Genomic DNA, 14547 nt, shown 5'->3' with positions numbered 1-14547 from the left:
AAATAATAAAAATTTTTTTAAAATTCATTTATTATTTGTAGTGGTAACATACATTATATTAACCCAAGTTATCTGGTAACAGTCATTGATACTTTTTATTCTAAGAAAGTCAATAGAAGTCAAATTTATATTTATAGACTTCTCTGATATCTCTGAATTATTTTAGTGTTTAATTATGAAATATTTCAACTTATAGGATGTAATATAAAATTGATTTTTGAACTTACCACTGAGATTAAATAGGTATTAATATTTGTCTGTTTTTTCACATATTTTCATGTTACTTTGAAAAGAGCTGTATCAACTATATCCAAAGCTTTATTTCTCCTTTTTTTTCTTTTCTAGAAATAAAGACTATCCTATAATCAGGCTTAGTTCTTTTTAGGGGATGGGAGGCTTTTTTGTGTGTGTGTGACAGGGTCTTAGTAGTTCAAGATGGCCTTGAATTCACTGTGTAGTCCCAGCTGCTTCCAACTCATGAGAATGCCTCTGCCCCACAAATACTGGGATTGCAGACGCACACCTGTGCACCCAGCCCAGCTTGCTGTTTGCATGTTGTTTATGTGCTTTATGCTCTTATGTTTTTCAGTGTACACAAGTTATATGTAATATATCATACAGCATTTACTCAGTGTGCTATCATAATATATACTGTGCATAAAATAATGCATGTATTTTTTAAATCTATACAGATAATATATTAGATATAGCCATAAAGACAAACATATAAGTACTTCTATTTAAGGATTTTACAGAAACAATCTTTGTTCTACAAATCCTTTTGCAACTTGTTCACCATTTTGTCCTGGTAATCTATCAGTTTTTACTCTTGCAAATCATTTTTTAATTTTAAATGATATGAGTTTCCCAGTGTATAGATACCATCGTTCATTCACTCTACTGAGCAATTGTTTATGTTTTCCTATTATAAACAGTGTTAGAGTGAATGTTCTTATATACATCTACATGTGCACATAGATAAGAGTTTCTCTAGAGTATATGTAAAGATAAATGAAATTATTCCTTGGCTGAATGTGCACACCTTCAACTTGTATTGTTACCAAATTGATTTTCAGAGTAGTTGTCCTGGTTTATGGTATCCTTTTAAACTTTTATAAATGTCTTAAATAAAATACTTACTTTTATATGCTATATAGTATATGTTTATTATAAAACATTCATTAAAATAATAATGTTCTTTTTTTTAAGGTTTTAATATAACTTCAGGGATTGATGAGGAAACAGGATTTGTTTACGGTGGAAATCGCTTTAATTGTGGCACGTGGATGGATAAAATGGGAGAAAGTGACATAGCTAGAAACAGAGGAATTCCAGCCACTCCAAGGTAGCTGGTGTTAATAGTGGTTGTGTAATTGTAGTCTTTTGGTTTATCACGTCCTTTTTAAAGAAAACTCACATGTGTAGAATCTTTTACTCTATTAACCATGAATTCTTTGTATTAAATCAGTCACAGTTCCATTTCCTTTTCCATTTATTCTCTTTGTAATATGCATAGGCCTCTGCATAAATCATCAGGCCGAGCTCTCTGTTCTCTTTTGGAAGTGATGGTTTGTGTCTCTATAAGCCCCTTAAAGGAGAGTAGTGTGACTTGTTATCCCAACGTTAGGACATGTTTACACTGAACTCACTTCATTGTAAACATTTCATTATATCTGTCTTTTGCAGGCTAATGTTCTGTCTTTCACAAAATCTTTTTACTTCTTGAACTTTTTCTCCCTAACTTTTATGATTTACCCCAGAATTTATTATTTAAGGGTTTTTCTTTTTATGATTTCAGAAGCTGTCAGTGAATAGCTTCTGCTGCTGCATTAAGCTAAGAAGCTATTTTCTTATTCATAATTGTATCTTCATTTAACGCTGTTCAAAAACTAGTTAATAATTGTATCAGAGTTGGAGTACAGCTCAGTGGTACAGAGCTTGCCTAGCATGTGTGAGGCCTTGGGATTGACCTACAGCACAATAAATGAAAAAGTTGTTATCTTTACGTTCTTTGTAAATTCTTTTAAAAGCCTGGCTTTTAGGCAAATGCAGGGACCAGGGGTTCAATCCCAGGCTGCTGTGCAGGCCCTGCTCCAGGGGTGCAGTGATACATCCATTCAGACTGGGCGTGGTGGTGCCTGCCTGTAATCCCAGCACTTGAGAGGCTGGAAGACAGGAGGATCACTACAAGTCAGATCTGTGTAGTGAGACCCTGTAGACCCTGTACTAAATATTTTTTAAAAAATTTTTTTTTAAAGCCTACGATTTTTGGGACACGTATTTAGATTTTATATTTTCCTTTAAAATGAATTTCTATGGGGCTGAGGAGATGGGCTCAGTAGAATAAGTGCTTCTCTGGCAAGCTCAAGGGCCTGAGTTCAATCTCCGGTTCTGCAAAAAATAAATTAAAAAAATAAAATAAAATGAGTTTCTAAAAATGTTAGGAAAATAAATGATGGCAAGACAGTGATAAATGAGACTGCTTATAAGGTGTACTACAGTTCCCTGCAGAGTAAAGATTTTTCTGGGAGGTAGTTGTTTGTGTGATACAGTAGTTGTAACACTCATTGTGCAGTGCCCTTGAGTGTGTGTTGGGGGGTGGGTACTGGGGAATGAACACAAGGCCTTTGCACTGTACTATACCCAGCATATTTTTGTCTTAAGGTTGGTTTTCACTAAATTGCTTTAACTGGCATCCAGCTTCCAATCCTCCTGCCTCAGCCACCTACACTTCTGGGGTTACAGGCATGCACCACCAAGCCCAGCTAAAATGGCTTTTAAAATAATGCTTAAATGAGTCCAATTTATAGGATAAAATTTATTTTTCATTTTAGAGATGGGTCTGCTGTGGAAATTGTAGGCCTTTGTAAATCTGCTGTTCGCTGGTTGCTGGAATTATCAAAAAAAAATATTTTCCCTTATCATGAAGTTAGAATAAAAAGGCACGGTAAGCTGTTTTTTTTTTTTTTTTTAACAAAGAAATTTCTAATGTATTCTCTATATGCTTACCCTTATCATTTGATTGAGTCAACTAATATTAGAAACCCTTAAATTATAAGAGGAAAGAAAAATAATTTACTAGCATGGAAATAGTAACAGACCTGATTACTAACTATATTGTTTATGCTGTACTGAGATAAGAAAAATGCCATAGCTCTTACCTTATTGTGCTTGTGTTTCCTCAATATTTCTATAAGCAAGTTTAATTTCCATGATTTTTCTTTTTTTATTTTTTTAAGAGCTAAAGTTTCCTTTGAGGTTCCACCTCGCCTTGACTATCTTTGTAGCCCAGGCTGGCCTTGAGCTCACAGCAGCCCACCTGCCTCATCTTGCTGCATACTAGGATTATAGATGTGCACCACTATGCTCAACTCTTTTTTTTTTTAAACATTTTTTTATTTGTTTATTTATTTACTGTGTGTGTGTGTGTGTGGCCAGCTCAGCCCACCAGGGGGCGGGGCTGGCTGGCATGTGGTGCTGGGGGATTGAACCGTGGTCCCTGTGCTTTGCTTAGCTTAGCTTGTTCTAAGTAGGTGCTTTAGACCACTGAGCCACCTCACCAGCCCCTATGGCCCTATGGTCAACTCTTTCCATAAATGATTTTAAATTTTTACATGTTTTTCTAGAAGAGTACTATCCAATGGAAATATTTGAGGGACATTCATAATTTAAATTTTTCTAGTCCTCACATTTGAAAAAAGTAAAAAGACTTTTTCTTTATGAAATTTCAGTACTCTCCATAGCTTTTTTATTTATTTGCTTTTGTTATCGGGGATTGAATGCAAGACCTCGCACTTGCCAGGCAAATGCTTACACTGCTGAGCTATCTCCCCAGCCCAAAAAAGCAAAAAGAAACAAGTGAAATTAATTATAAGACATTTTATTATTTAACTCAGTATTTTATTTATTAATACAAAATATTGTTAAACATGTAAGCAGTATAACGTTCCATTGGGAAGGGATTAAGTCAAAATCCAGTGACTATTTTTCATTTATAGCCATCCCAATTCAAACTAGTCACGTTTTCAAAGAGTAGAAAATGTATTTACTCCTTTAGATAAAAATAACTAAACTACACATGACTTTGACTGTAACTAGATTTTAATTTTCTTCGAATGTCTAAACTGCCATCTCAACATTTTTCAGGGAAGGTTGTAGCAGTCTCGTATGATGAATGGAACAGGAAAATACAAGACAACTTTGAAAAGCTGTTTCATGTTTCAGAAAATCCATCAGATCCTAATGAGAAGCATCCAAATCTAGTTCACAAACGGGGCATATACAAAGATAGTTATGGAGCTTCAAGTCCTTGGTGTGACTACCAGCTCAGGCCTAACTTTACCATAGCAATGGTTGTGGTAAGTGATTTCTAACTTTTAAAGTTCATAAGATTTGTACTTAGTTTTTTATTACCTACTTGTTTTCAAATGAACTATAACAGATATGTTATATATTAGTTTAATATAATCTTCCCTAATTAATAAGGTATACATATTATCTTTAATATGTAACATTCAGTATCAAGAAATAGAAAATGGTGACTAATGAAGTGCTTCCTGATATTTTTTCACAGTATAGTTTATGCAAAAAATGACATTTGTACATCATGCTGGACTAAATGGATTAGACTGCTCATGCCAGATCTAATTGCTGCAGTTGGCCACTGCCACCCCAACTGCCAGAGAGCTGAGGACATCTGTATCTCTGACCCCCCTGCTGCATACCACAGGTGCCTCTGGGTACCAAGTGCAAAGCTCCAAGCTAGTGAATTTGCAGGAGGAGCTTAAGTTCACTTTTGTGTTCTTTGTTGTATTGCTTTAGTTAGTTCATTTAGCCAAGAATTCTCCACTTAGCCTAACCATAATCTATAAAAACAGTAAAATAAACAAATATTTATATTAGTCCATGCATATCTAGTGTTTTTACTTTGTCAAAAGATTACTAGCCGTATGGGAATATAGCTCAGTGGTAGAGCACTGGCTAGCGTGGCATGTTATGGTGCCCTGGGATTAATCCCAAGCAACACCCGTGCAAAAAAAGAAAAAAACATAAATACAGTACTATAAATCATAGTATATTGAAAAACACAGAGGCACAGGAAAGTAGCTTTGGCTCAGTGTGCATTTTATTTCATGTAACCATTAAAATCAATGCCAACTGTAACCATTACAATTGATGCCAACTCCGCACCTTCTCCAGAAGTAACTATTCATGCTATTTTTTTTTTAATTTTTATTTCCATTTTTATTTTATTTTTTTGTGGAACCAGGGATTGAACTCAGGCCCCTGTGCTTGCCAGGGAAATGCTTATTCCACTGAGCCATCTCCCTGGTCCCCCTATTCATGCTATTGACATACAAGTTCTTCTGTAGTATTTTATTATGACCTCCAAAGCAAAAAAAGGGCAAAAAATAAAAAAAAAACAAAAAACCAGACTCAGAAGTACTTTCAGAAAATACTTTTAAGTCTTCTAAAGAATGGATGAAATGTTTTAAATGAGTTTTACCCTTACTACAGCTGTGGCAACTTTTCTGGGGATCTAATACATGTTTTGTAAGTGGCATAAGGAAATAAAACACCTGTATACCCTTTCTCAGCCACAAACCTCCAAGTCAGCCTTCCAGGTTCAGATTTCATTAGGCATTTGCTCTCAAATTCTACCCAGGCTGTATTTTTTAGTTTTCATTTTTTTTTCCAAGTTTGTGATTAATTTATGTGGATAGAATTAATTCTTCCATGATTTTAAAAAGTTGGTATATTTGTTTTTTACATTTATTAGGCCCCTGAGCTCTTTACTGCAGGAAAAGCATGGAAAGCTTTGGAGATTGCAGAAAAGAAATTGCTGGGTCCCCTAGGCATGAAAACCTTAGATCCAGAGTAAGTTGGAATATTGTATAGTAATATTATTGATGTTATATTTAATTGAAGTTCATTGACATCAGCCATTAACTTTTTATTATTTATTTATTGGTTTATGTAGTACAGGGTCTTGCTATGCAGCTTAGACTCATAGTGATCCTCCTGTCTCAGCCTCCCCCCCCGGCACTAGGATTACAGGTGTACACCACCATGCCCAGTTTTCGTGGCTAGCACGGGTTCTCGAGCCAGCACAGCATGTGGTACTGGTGGTAGAACCTGGGTCCTTGTGCTTGCCAGGCAGGCACTTAGACTGCTGAGCTATCTCCCTAGCCCATAGCCATTAATGTTTGTATTACAAATAATGTCTCTTTTGTTACATTCAGACACCTTTATCTTCATTAAGCATTAGTGCTCCAAATGCCTTTGGTTTGCCTATATTCAGTAACTAGTTTTTTAAATTGATAAAACTAGTATGTCCTGCTGGTCTTGGGGGTGCACACCTGTAATCCCAGAACTCAGGAAGCTGAGACAGGAGGATCAATGTGAGTTTGAGGCCAGCCTGCATTACACAGTGAGTCCCTGCCTCAAAAAGTAAAATAAATAATAAAATTAGTATGTCCTGAATATTTCTCATGATTTTTTCTGATTATAAATATAATATATGATTAGACCAGTCATGGTGTTACATGCCTATAATCTCAGAGGCAGAGAAATCACTGCAAGTTCAAAGTCAGCTTGGGCTACATAGTGAGTTCAAGGCAAGCCTAAACTACATAGCAAGATCCTGTATCCAAAAAAAGATACTTTATACAGAGATTAGAGAAGTAGTTGGCTTTAAACCAACCAATAGTGTCACACTAACTCCTCAAAGGCAAGGTATCAGGATATTTTTACTCTTTTATAATAACCAATAGGTACTTGTTTATATTTTGTTTGGTTTTTGTTCTTTATTTTTTATTTAGTACAGGGTTTCACTACACAGATCGGACTTGTAGTGATTCTCCTATTTTCAGCCTCCCAAGTGCTGGGATTATAGGCTTGTGCCACCAAGCTCAGTCTCATTCACCATCTCACTGTGCGCTGGGGGCGGGGCCAGCAGCGAGCCTGGAATCACTGTGCTCTGCCTAAGCAGGTGCTTTAGTCCTCTGAGCTATCTGACCAGTCCCAGTACGTACTTGTTAATCATTCCTAAACCCAGTATTAAAACCCTCTAAACTTACTTTATGCTAATTGAAGGTTAAAGAATGTACTAATGTTGAATTTTTTATAGGTTGGAGGACAAAATGATTTGATTATTTCTTTTACCTTTGCTATTGAAATGTTTCCTCTATGGAATCTGATCTTCTGTTCAACTGAAATTCTTCTAATCATTTTGCAGTGATATGGTTTACTGTGGAATTTATGACAATGCCTTAGACAACGACAACTACAATCTTGCTAGAGGTTTCAATTATCATCAAGGACCTGTAAGAATTTTATTTCTCTTCTCTGATTTTTCTGTTTAAATTTGTTAAAGTACTATAATTTTATATTCACAGCTTTTTTTTTCTTTACTTTCAAATGATCTTTTTAAGGAGTGGCTATGGCCTGTTGGATATTTTCTTCGTGCAAAGTTGTATTTTTCCAAATTGATGGGTCCAGAGACTACTGCAAAGACTGTGTTTTTGGTTAAAAACGTTTTGTCCCGACATTATGTTCATCTTGAGAGGTAAGTTGTTAAATGCATATAATTTTCTTAACTGGTGTTTAGTCATTTTATAATATTAGGTAAGTAAAGTTCATTTACAATTCATTTCCGAAAGCTCTAGAATCCCATTAAAATGTGAAATTTACTCTTTAACATAAATTCTATCGTGATTTTCACCTACCCTTTATTATTTTAGATTGTATTTTATTTCAGATTAAGGATTTGATATTATAGAGGTCCATGTAGAGTAGTTTTAGGGTTTCAAAATTTAGCTGATAGTTTTGATATAGTTAGTACAGAATAAGTGTAGAATTTTACTAAAACTGTTCGGGCTGGGCCTATTGAGTTAATTAAAGATATAGCAGAGAAATAATTTTCAAGCAAGGCTCACACCTTTAATCTCAGCACTCTGGAAAGCTGAGGCAAGAGGATCACAAGTTCAAACCTTAATTGGGCAATTCTGACAAAACTTTTTTTTTTTTTCTTCAAAGTTTTATTGATAAACAGATAGCAGTGAGACAGTTTCAAATCAAATCGGAAGTACAAGAAGGGGGTGGTGAATGAAAGCAAGAGACAGGAAAAGGAATACTGTGGGACAGTCCTGCTTCAAGGTTGTATATGGTGAGATTTTTGGACTTATGTGCAAACATGAGAAGCATAGAATTCTTTATCCTATTGTTAAAATATAATCTAATTTTTAAATGTTCTTTATCATATTATGTAGGGACTTAAGGTTCAACATATCAATACTTGATGAAAAATACCTGTTCCTTATTATGCCTAAGATGTTTGAAATGCAGTGAGATAGTGAGGTTAAGCTTGATAGTGTAAATCGTTTGATAATAACAATAAGCTTGTCTTCTGGATGGTTAACAACCTAAGTTTGCAGACCAAAATTAGAGAAAAAGGAGGGCTACAAGGAAAGCCAACATTTTGGCTCTAACCTTCTAAGGTCAATTAAGACTCAGGACATATGAGAACTTGTACTGTAACGTCATGTACCTCGGTAGTGTCCCAAATTTTCTGATCAAGAAGATAATGGGGCCAAAGAGGAAAGTGATCGATGACGTAGAGTGTGCCTAAGGAGAGTCACATGGGGAGAAGACACTCTCTCAGGCTTTCACAGAGAGCACATAGGCCAAGCATTGGCCGTGACTCATCCACATGGCTGACACTGACAAAGGTTCTACAATCTGAGGTACAGGATCTCAAGATAAATCCTGAGGGCATTTCACTGACCTTGTCAGACCAAAAAGCTACAACTCTTGTTGCACAGGTCCTGCTTTACCTTGGTCTTAACCACCCAGTAAAAAAGTATGAAGATGAAATATAGGAAGTAAAGCTATGTTGTTATGTTGAGCTGTGGGGGACTCAGGTCAATAATTTCTGACATTGCCAGTTAAACAGAAAACCCAATGCTATTATGGGCTTCTGTACTCTTTTAGAATATTTTGCTGAGTTTACACACCTATAATATTCAACAACGAAACTTAAAAAAAAATTGGGGTATAACTATGAATGTCCATTTTGTATCTGTGTATTCAAAGTGGTTGGGATAGATACATAGTTGCATTCTCTTAATGAATAGAATGATTTTTTCTAATGGTGTTTGTAAGTAGGATCACAAGTCTGCATCTTGTATAGCAATTAACCACTGAGAAGAATGTATGCAGTGTATTATTTGTTGAAACTGTACTTTCGATTTGATTTGAAACTGTCTCATTGCTATATGTTTATCAATAAAACTTTGAAAAGAAAAAAAATATACTGAGCTGTAAAAGGCTCTCGTCAACAACTTCTGCGGATAACCCACTACTATCATGGACTGCTGGAATGTGTTGGATTGTTTTGCTGAATTCAAGCACCTATGGTATTTAGATGCCAATAGAATTTCCATCTCTGACAGGACTAAACAAAAAAAGGAGATGAAAAGGGAAGGACCATTTTGTATTTGTATACACAGAATAGTAAGGATAGATATACAGCTACTTTCGCTTAATTCAATAAGAAAGATTTGTAGTAATAGTGTTTGCACAGGATATCTTGTCTACTTCTTGTACTGTGGATAACCACTAAGAAGATAACAATGTAAAATGTATTAATTATTGAAAATGTCCTATTAATCAGCTTTGAAACTGTCTCACTGATATTTGTTTTTCAATAAAATAAAAGAAATTAAAAAAGAAAAAAAAATCGGAAGTACAGTTTCAGCAAATAATACACTGCATATATTCTTCTTAGTGGTTAATTGCTGTACAAGATGCGGACTTGTGATCCTATTTACAAACACCATTAGAACAAATCATTCTATTCATTAAGAGAATGCAACTATATATCTATCCCAACCTCTTTGAATACACAGATACAAAATGGACATTCATCGGTATACCCCATTTTTTCTAAGTTCTGTTATTGAATATTATAGGTGTGTAAACTCAGCAAAATATTCTAAAAGAGTCCAGTAGCCCATAATAGCATTGGGTCTGACAAGACTTTTTGAGTTCAGTCGGGAGCGGGAGCGGAGAGCCCTGAGCAGCCCCGCCGCTGCCGGCCTCGTTACCATCACACCCCCGGAGGAGCGGCAGCCGCCCGGCCAGCCCCGGTCACCATCGGTCACCATCACCGCAACATGAGCAGCGAGGCGAGACCCAGCAGCCGCCCGCCGCCGTCCCGCCGCCCCCGCCCGCAGCGCTGCGGACACTGAGCCCGGCACCGCGGGAAGCAGCGCAGGGAGCGGCGGCCCCGCCGGCGGGGACAAGAAGGCCAGGCCATCGCAAGGAAGGTTTTGGGAACAGTAAAATGGTTTAATGTAAGAAACGGATATGGCTCCATCAACAGGAATGACACCAAGGAAGATGTATTTGTACACCAGACTGCCGTAAAGGAGAATAACCCCAGGAAGGACCTGTGCAGTGTAGGCGATGGAGAGACTGTGGAGCTAGATTGTTGAAGGAGAAAAGGGTGCGAGGCAGCGAATGTTACAGGCCCGGGTGGAGCTCCAGTTCTAGGCAGTGAATACGCAGCAGACCGTAACCCTTATAGACGCTATCCATGTCGCAGGGGTCCTCCACGCAATCAGCAGCAGAATTACCAGAACAGTGAGAGTGGGGAAAAGAGCTCTACCGCAGGCGAAGGTTCCCACCTCACTACATGCGGAGACCCCGTGGGCGTCGGCCACAGTACCCCAACCCTCCTGTGCACGAAGTGATGGGGGGTGCTTACAGCCAGGGTGCAGGAGAACCAGGCAGACAAGGGAGACAATGTGTATCGAGGTTATAGACCACGATTCCGCAGGGCCCCTCTCGCCAAAGACAGCTTAGAGAGGATGGCAATGAAGAAGGTAAGGAAAATCAAGGAGATGAGACCCAAGGTCAGCAGCCGCCTCAGCGTGGTACTGTCGCAACTTCAATTACCAGCGCAGACGCCCAAAAAACCCTAAACCACAATATGGCAAAGAGACAAAGGCAGCCGATCCGCCAGCGCAGAATTGCTCTGCCCCTGAGGCTGAGCAGGGCGGACTGAGTAAACGCCGGCTTAACATCTCTACCATCATCCGGTTTAGTCATCCAGCTAGAAAGAAACGAATAGGAAATTCCAACAATAAGAAATGAACAAACGATTGGAACTGAAGACCTGAAGCGCTTGCTTTTTGCCCATTGGCCAGATAACTAGAACTATCTGCATTGTCTATGCAGCGTGGGGTTTTTATTATTTTTACCTAAAGAGGTCTCTCTTTGGTAACCACAAATGTGTTTTTTAAAAAAGCCTGTTTTTTCTCAATACACCTTTAGTTGCTTTGTTTGTTTTTGGTCTTTTTTGATCTTATTGTATTTTTTTGGTTGAATTGTTGTTTAGTGGAGGTTGAATTTTTTGTTTTTGGTGCCAAGGACGGAACGAACCCAGGGCTTCTAGCTTGCCAGGCAAGCATTCTACCGCTGAGCCAAATCCCCGTCCCCTCAATACACCTTTAAAGGTTTTTAAATTGTTTCATATCTGGTCAAGTTGAGATTTTTAAGAACTTCATTTTTAATTTGTAATAAAAGTTTACAACTTGATTTTTTCAAAAAAGTCAACAAACTGCAAGCACCTGTTAATAAAGGTCTTAAATAAAAAAAAAAAATTGCCTAAAAAAAAGAAAAGAATGGCTGGAGATATAGCTCAGTGTGAAGACACAAGCTTCACTCTTGAGTGCTGCAAAAAAAAAAAAAATTATAATTTTCAGAAATGCTTTCATCATAGTTCAGAATTGGTCTTTTGGCTGTTACTTCAAAAACCATTTCTCACTCCATCTGTTCTAATTATGTCTTAGTTACATTTTTCTCATCACTGAGACAAAATACCCAACACCCAGAGTTAAGGAAAGGTTTATTTAGCTCACAGTTTGTGGAGGTTTCAGTCCATAATTAACTGGCTCCAATGCAGGTGGCATGGCTAAGAGGCAACAGTTCTTGGTGGCGGAAGACAGTAAAAGCAACAGGAGTAAAAAAGGACAGAACAAGCCTATTCTCCCTTATGTTGTGTGCTGGCTCCTGGTCCTGGGGCAGGTGTAGCACTCACTCGGTCTCTTTGTGCTCCTCTTGCTTACGCTCAGGATGTTTACAAAGTGAGTACTCTGGCCCGTCCTTAGTTTAAGCTTCTAAATTTCTCACTTTGATTCCTTGTATCAGCCATTATAAATTATTAGCGGAGGGCCAGGGGGATAGCTCAGGGATATAAACACCTGTCTGACAAACACAAGGTCCTGAGTTCAAACCCTGGTACAAAAAAATAATAATAATTAGCACATAAACAATGTGAGAGTTACATGTGTTCCTAAAGGTAGCAATTCAGCCAAAATCTATCTTAATTTCTCAGATTCAAGTTATTTGAAATTCTGTCTGCATCTTTTGACTCAGAACTGTGCATCAGCAACATAAACTGTATATCCTTTTTTACAAGAACGTAGGGGGATTCTGTCCCCATGAACGCTGCATCATTAGTTTAATGTCATCAGGGAAAGCCCAGCCCGCCATGCTTCTACTCCCTCCACAGGCTGAGCATTGCATCTGGGTGATGTGAATGTTCTATGCTCAGTTCTTCATCATAGCATATTATAGGGTTTCCCATTGTTTGCCTGTATTTCTCCTGTTTCTTTTTGTCTTGAAAAGTATGATTGTTTGGCATTCCAGAGGTCCTGTTGCCTTTACCTGTGATCAGACCACTTCTGACTGGCCCTGTGACCTTGCTCCAGTAATTATCCTTTCTTTGTATTCCACTTGATCTTTCCTACTGAAGCTACAAAGATATTTTGTGGCCCATTATAAAATAAAATCTCTTCCTATAGTAACTCAAGCCTCATCCTCTTTTCAGGATACAATTCCTATGAGATTCACCTTGTCATTACTTTTACAATCGCTTATCAGCCTTTTGGCTAAGATCAAGTGTCATTACATTTACATTTTGACTATCCTTGGCACACCTGTAATCCCAGTACTGGGGAGTCTGAGGCAGAAGGATCCTTGAGAGCTCAAGGCCAGCCTGAAACTGCATAGTAAGACCCTGTTTCAAAAAGACAAGAAGCAAAAACATTTTGACTGTCTTACTTAGTCTGGTTTACCAACTGCATTCTGGTTTTTGCCCTCACCATTCTGGAAAACCCACTCAGCAAAATTTCTTCTTGTTCCAGGTCCCATGACTTCCCTTTGACTTTCTTCTTTGACCTGGCTATAGTTGTTGACTGTGTTGCTGTTTTGTTCTAGATGAGCTCAGAGGCAAGGCTTATAGAAGGTGGACTATGGGGGAAGTAGGGTACAAGATCTGGCCCGAAGGGGTGGCTCCCTGGGGCCTGACCTGTGAGGGTGTGTCACACTCCCCATTTCCTCTCTTCACTGTGGTTCCCCACCACCCCAGGGTGAACAGATTTCCTCTGTGGGCCCTCCCCTGTGGTCTTTGAGGTTTAGGACTAAAACCTAAATAAACTCTGTATTTTAAATTACAGGTGCTGGGTGTTGTGTTATAGCAGCAAGAAAGTGATTTAAGGATTTAGTACAGGGTCTCACTACACAGATCAGACTCATACTGATCCTCCAGTTTTCAGCCTCCGAAGTGCTGGGATTACAGGAGTGTGCCACCACACGCAGTCTCAATAACTGTCTCATCACACCCTTGGGGCGGGGCTAGCACGGCATGCTGCAGATGGAACCCCGGCCACTGCACTCCGCCTAAGCAGGCACTTTAGTCCACTAAGCTCTCTGGCCAGCCCTAAGAAAGACGTTTAAGAAGTTGCTTTTCTCCTTTTGAAAAGCTATGTTATCTGTAGCATTAGGTTTCACTTGTTTACTCAGTAGTAGTAGCTGTAAAAATAGCAATTTTATTAAGCAGTTACCTGTGTGCTAGAAATTATATAAAATTGCTGCTACCATCATGATTATCATCTTCATTATTATTATTATTATTGTTATACACTTCTCCACTTAATACCATTAGGGAAGTTACTTTTGTAAGCCTGTTTTCTCATCTGTATAATGGATGAGATGTGATTGTTTGAGACTTAATTACATAACATGGACAAGGTAATGCAGATATGAGCTATCATTAATTATTCCATTTTATAAGTGAAGCTGAGAAAGTTAAGTAATTTGCACAAAATCAGGTGACAGGTGTAGCTCTTAATAAAATCAAAGAAGTCAGAGCCCTAGGCTGCTCTTAACCATCACACTGTTGGCTCTTTTTTACTATTTCTGTGGCTTTTCTTCTTAGCATCTAAATACATTAATTCTCTAAAAAGCTATCTTTTAGCTCAACAGTCTAAGCACCTGCCTGGCAAGCATAGGGACCTAGGTTCAACCCTGGTACTGGCACCCTGTGGTGGCCCTGGAACCGGGGCCCACTGTGTCAGCCACAGAAACCAGGTGTGGTGGTGCATGCCTGTAATACCAGCACTGGGGCGACTAAGACAGGAGGATCATTATGAGTCCAGGCTGCATAGTGAGATCTCTACAGAGAGAGGGAGAGAGGGAGAG

At 38.3% G+C, this 14547-nt stretch overlaps 1 protein-coding gene across 1 annotated transcript in view; it reads left to right on the top strand.

The window, feature by feature from the left end:
* Positions 1 to 14547, top strand: part of Agl (amylo-alpha-1, 6-glucosidase, 4-alpha-glucanotransferase) — a 119000-nt gene that overhangs the window by 100728 nt on the left and 3725 nt on the right. The window contains exons 27-32 of the mRNA XM_023721704.1: positions 1210 to 1345; positions 2835 to 2947; positions 4147 to 4358; positions 5780 to 5877; positions 7238 to 7325; positions 7434 to 7567. Of these exons, the coding sequence (XP_023577472.1) occupies positions 1210 to 1345; positions 2835 to 2947; positions 4147 to 4358; positions 5780 to 5877; positions 7238 to 7325; positions 7434 to 7567 (781 nt within the window). The remainder of the gene's footprint in view (positions 1 to 1209; positions 1346 to 2834; positions 2948 to 4146; positions 4359 to 5779; positions 5878 to 7237; positions 7326 to 7433; positions 7568 to 14547) is intronic.

Source organism: Octodon degus, unplaced genomic scaffold (genome assembly GCF_000260255.1).
Source record: "Octodon degus isolate 3935 unplaced genomic scaffold, OctDeg1.0 scaffold00084, whole genome shotgun sequence".
In the NCBI taxonomy this organism is placed as follows: Eukaryota; Metazoa; Chordata; class Mammalia; order Rodentia; family Octodontidae; genus Octodon; species Octodon degus.
Note: the sequence above shows the minus strand (reverse complement) of the source record. Positions and strands in the feature narration are given on the sequence as shown.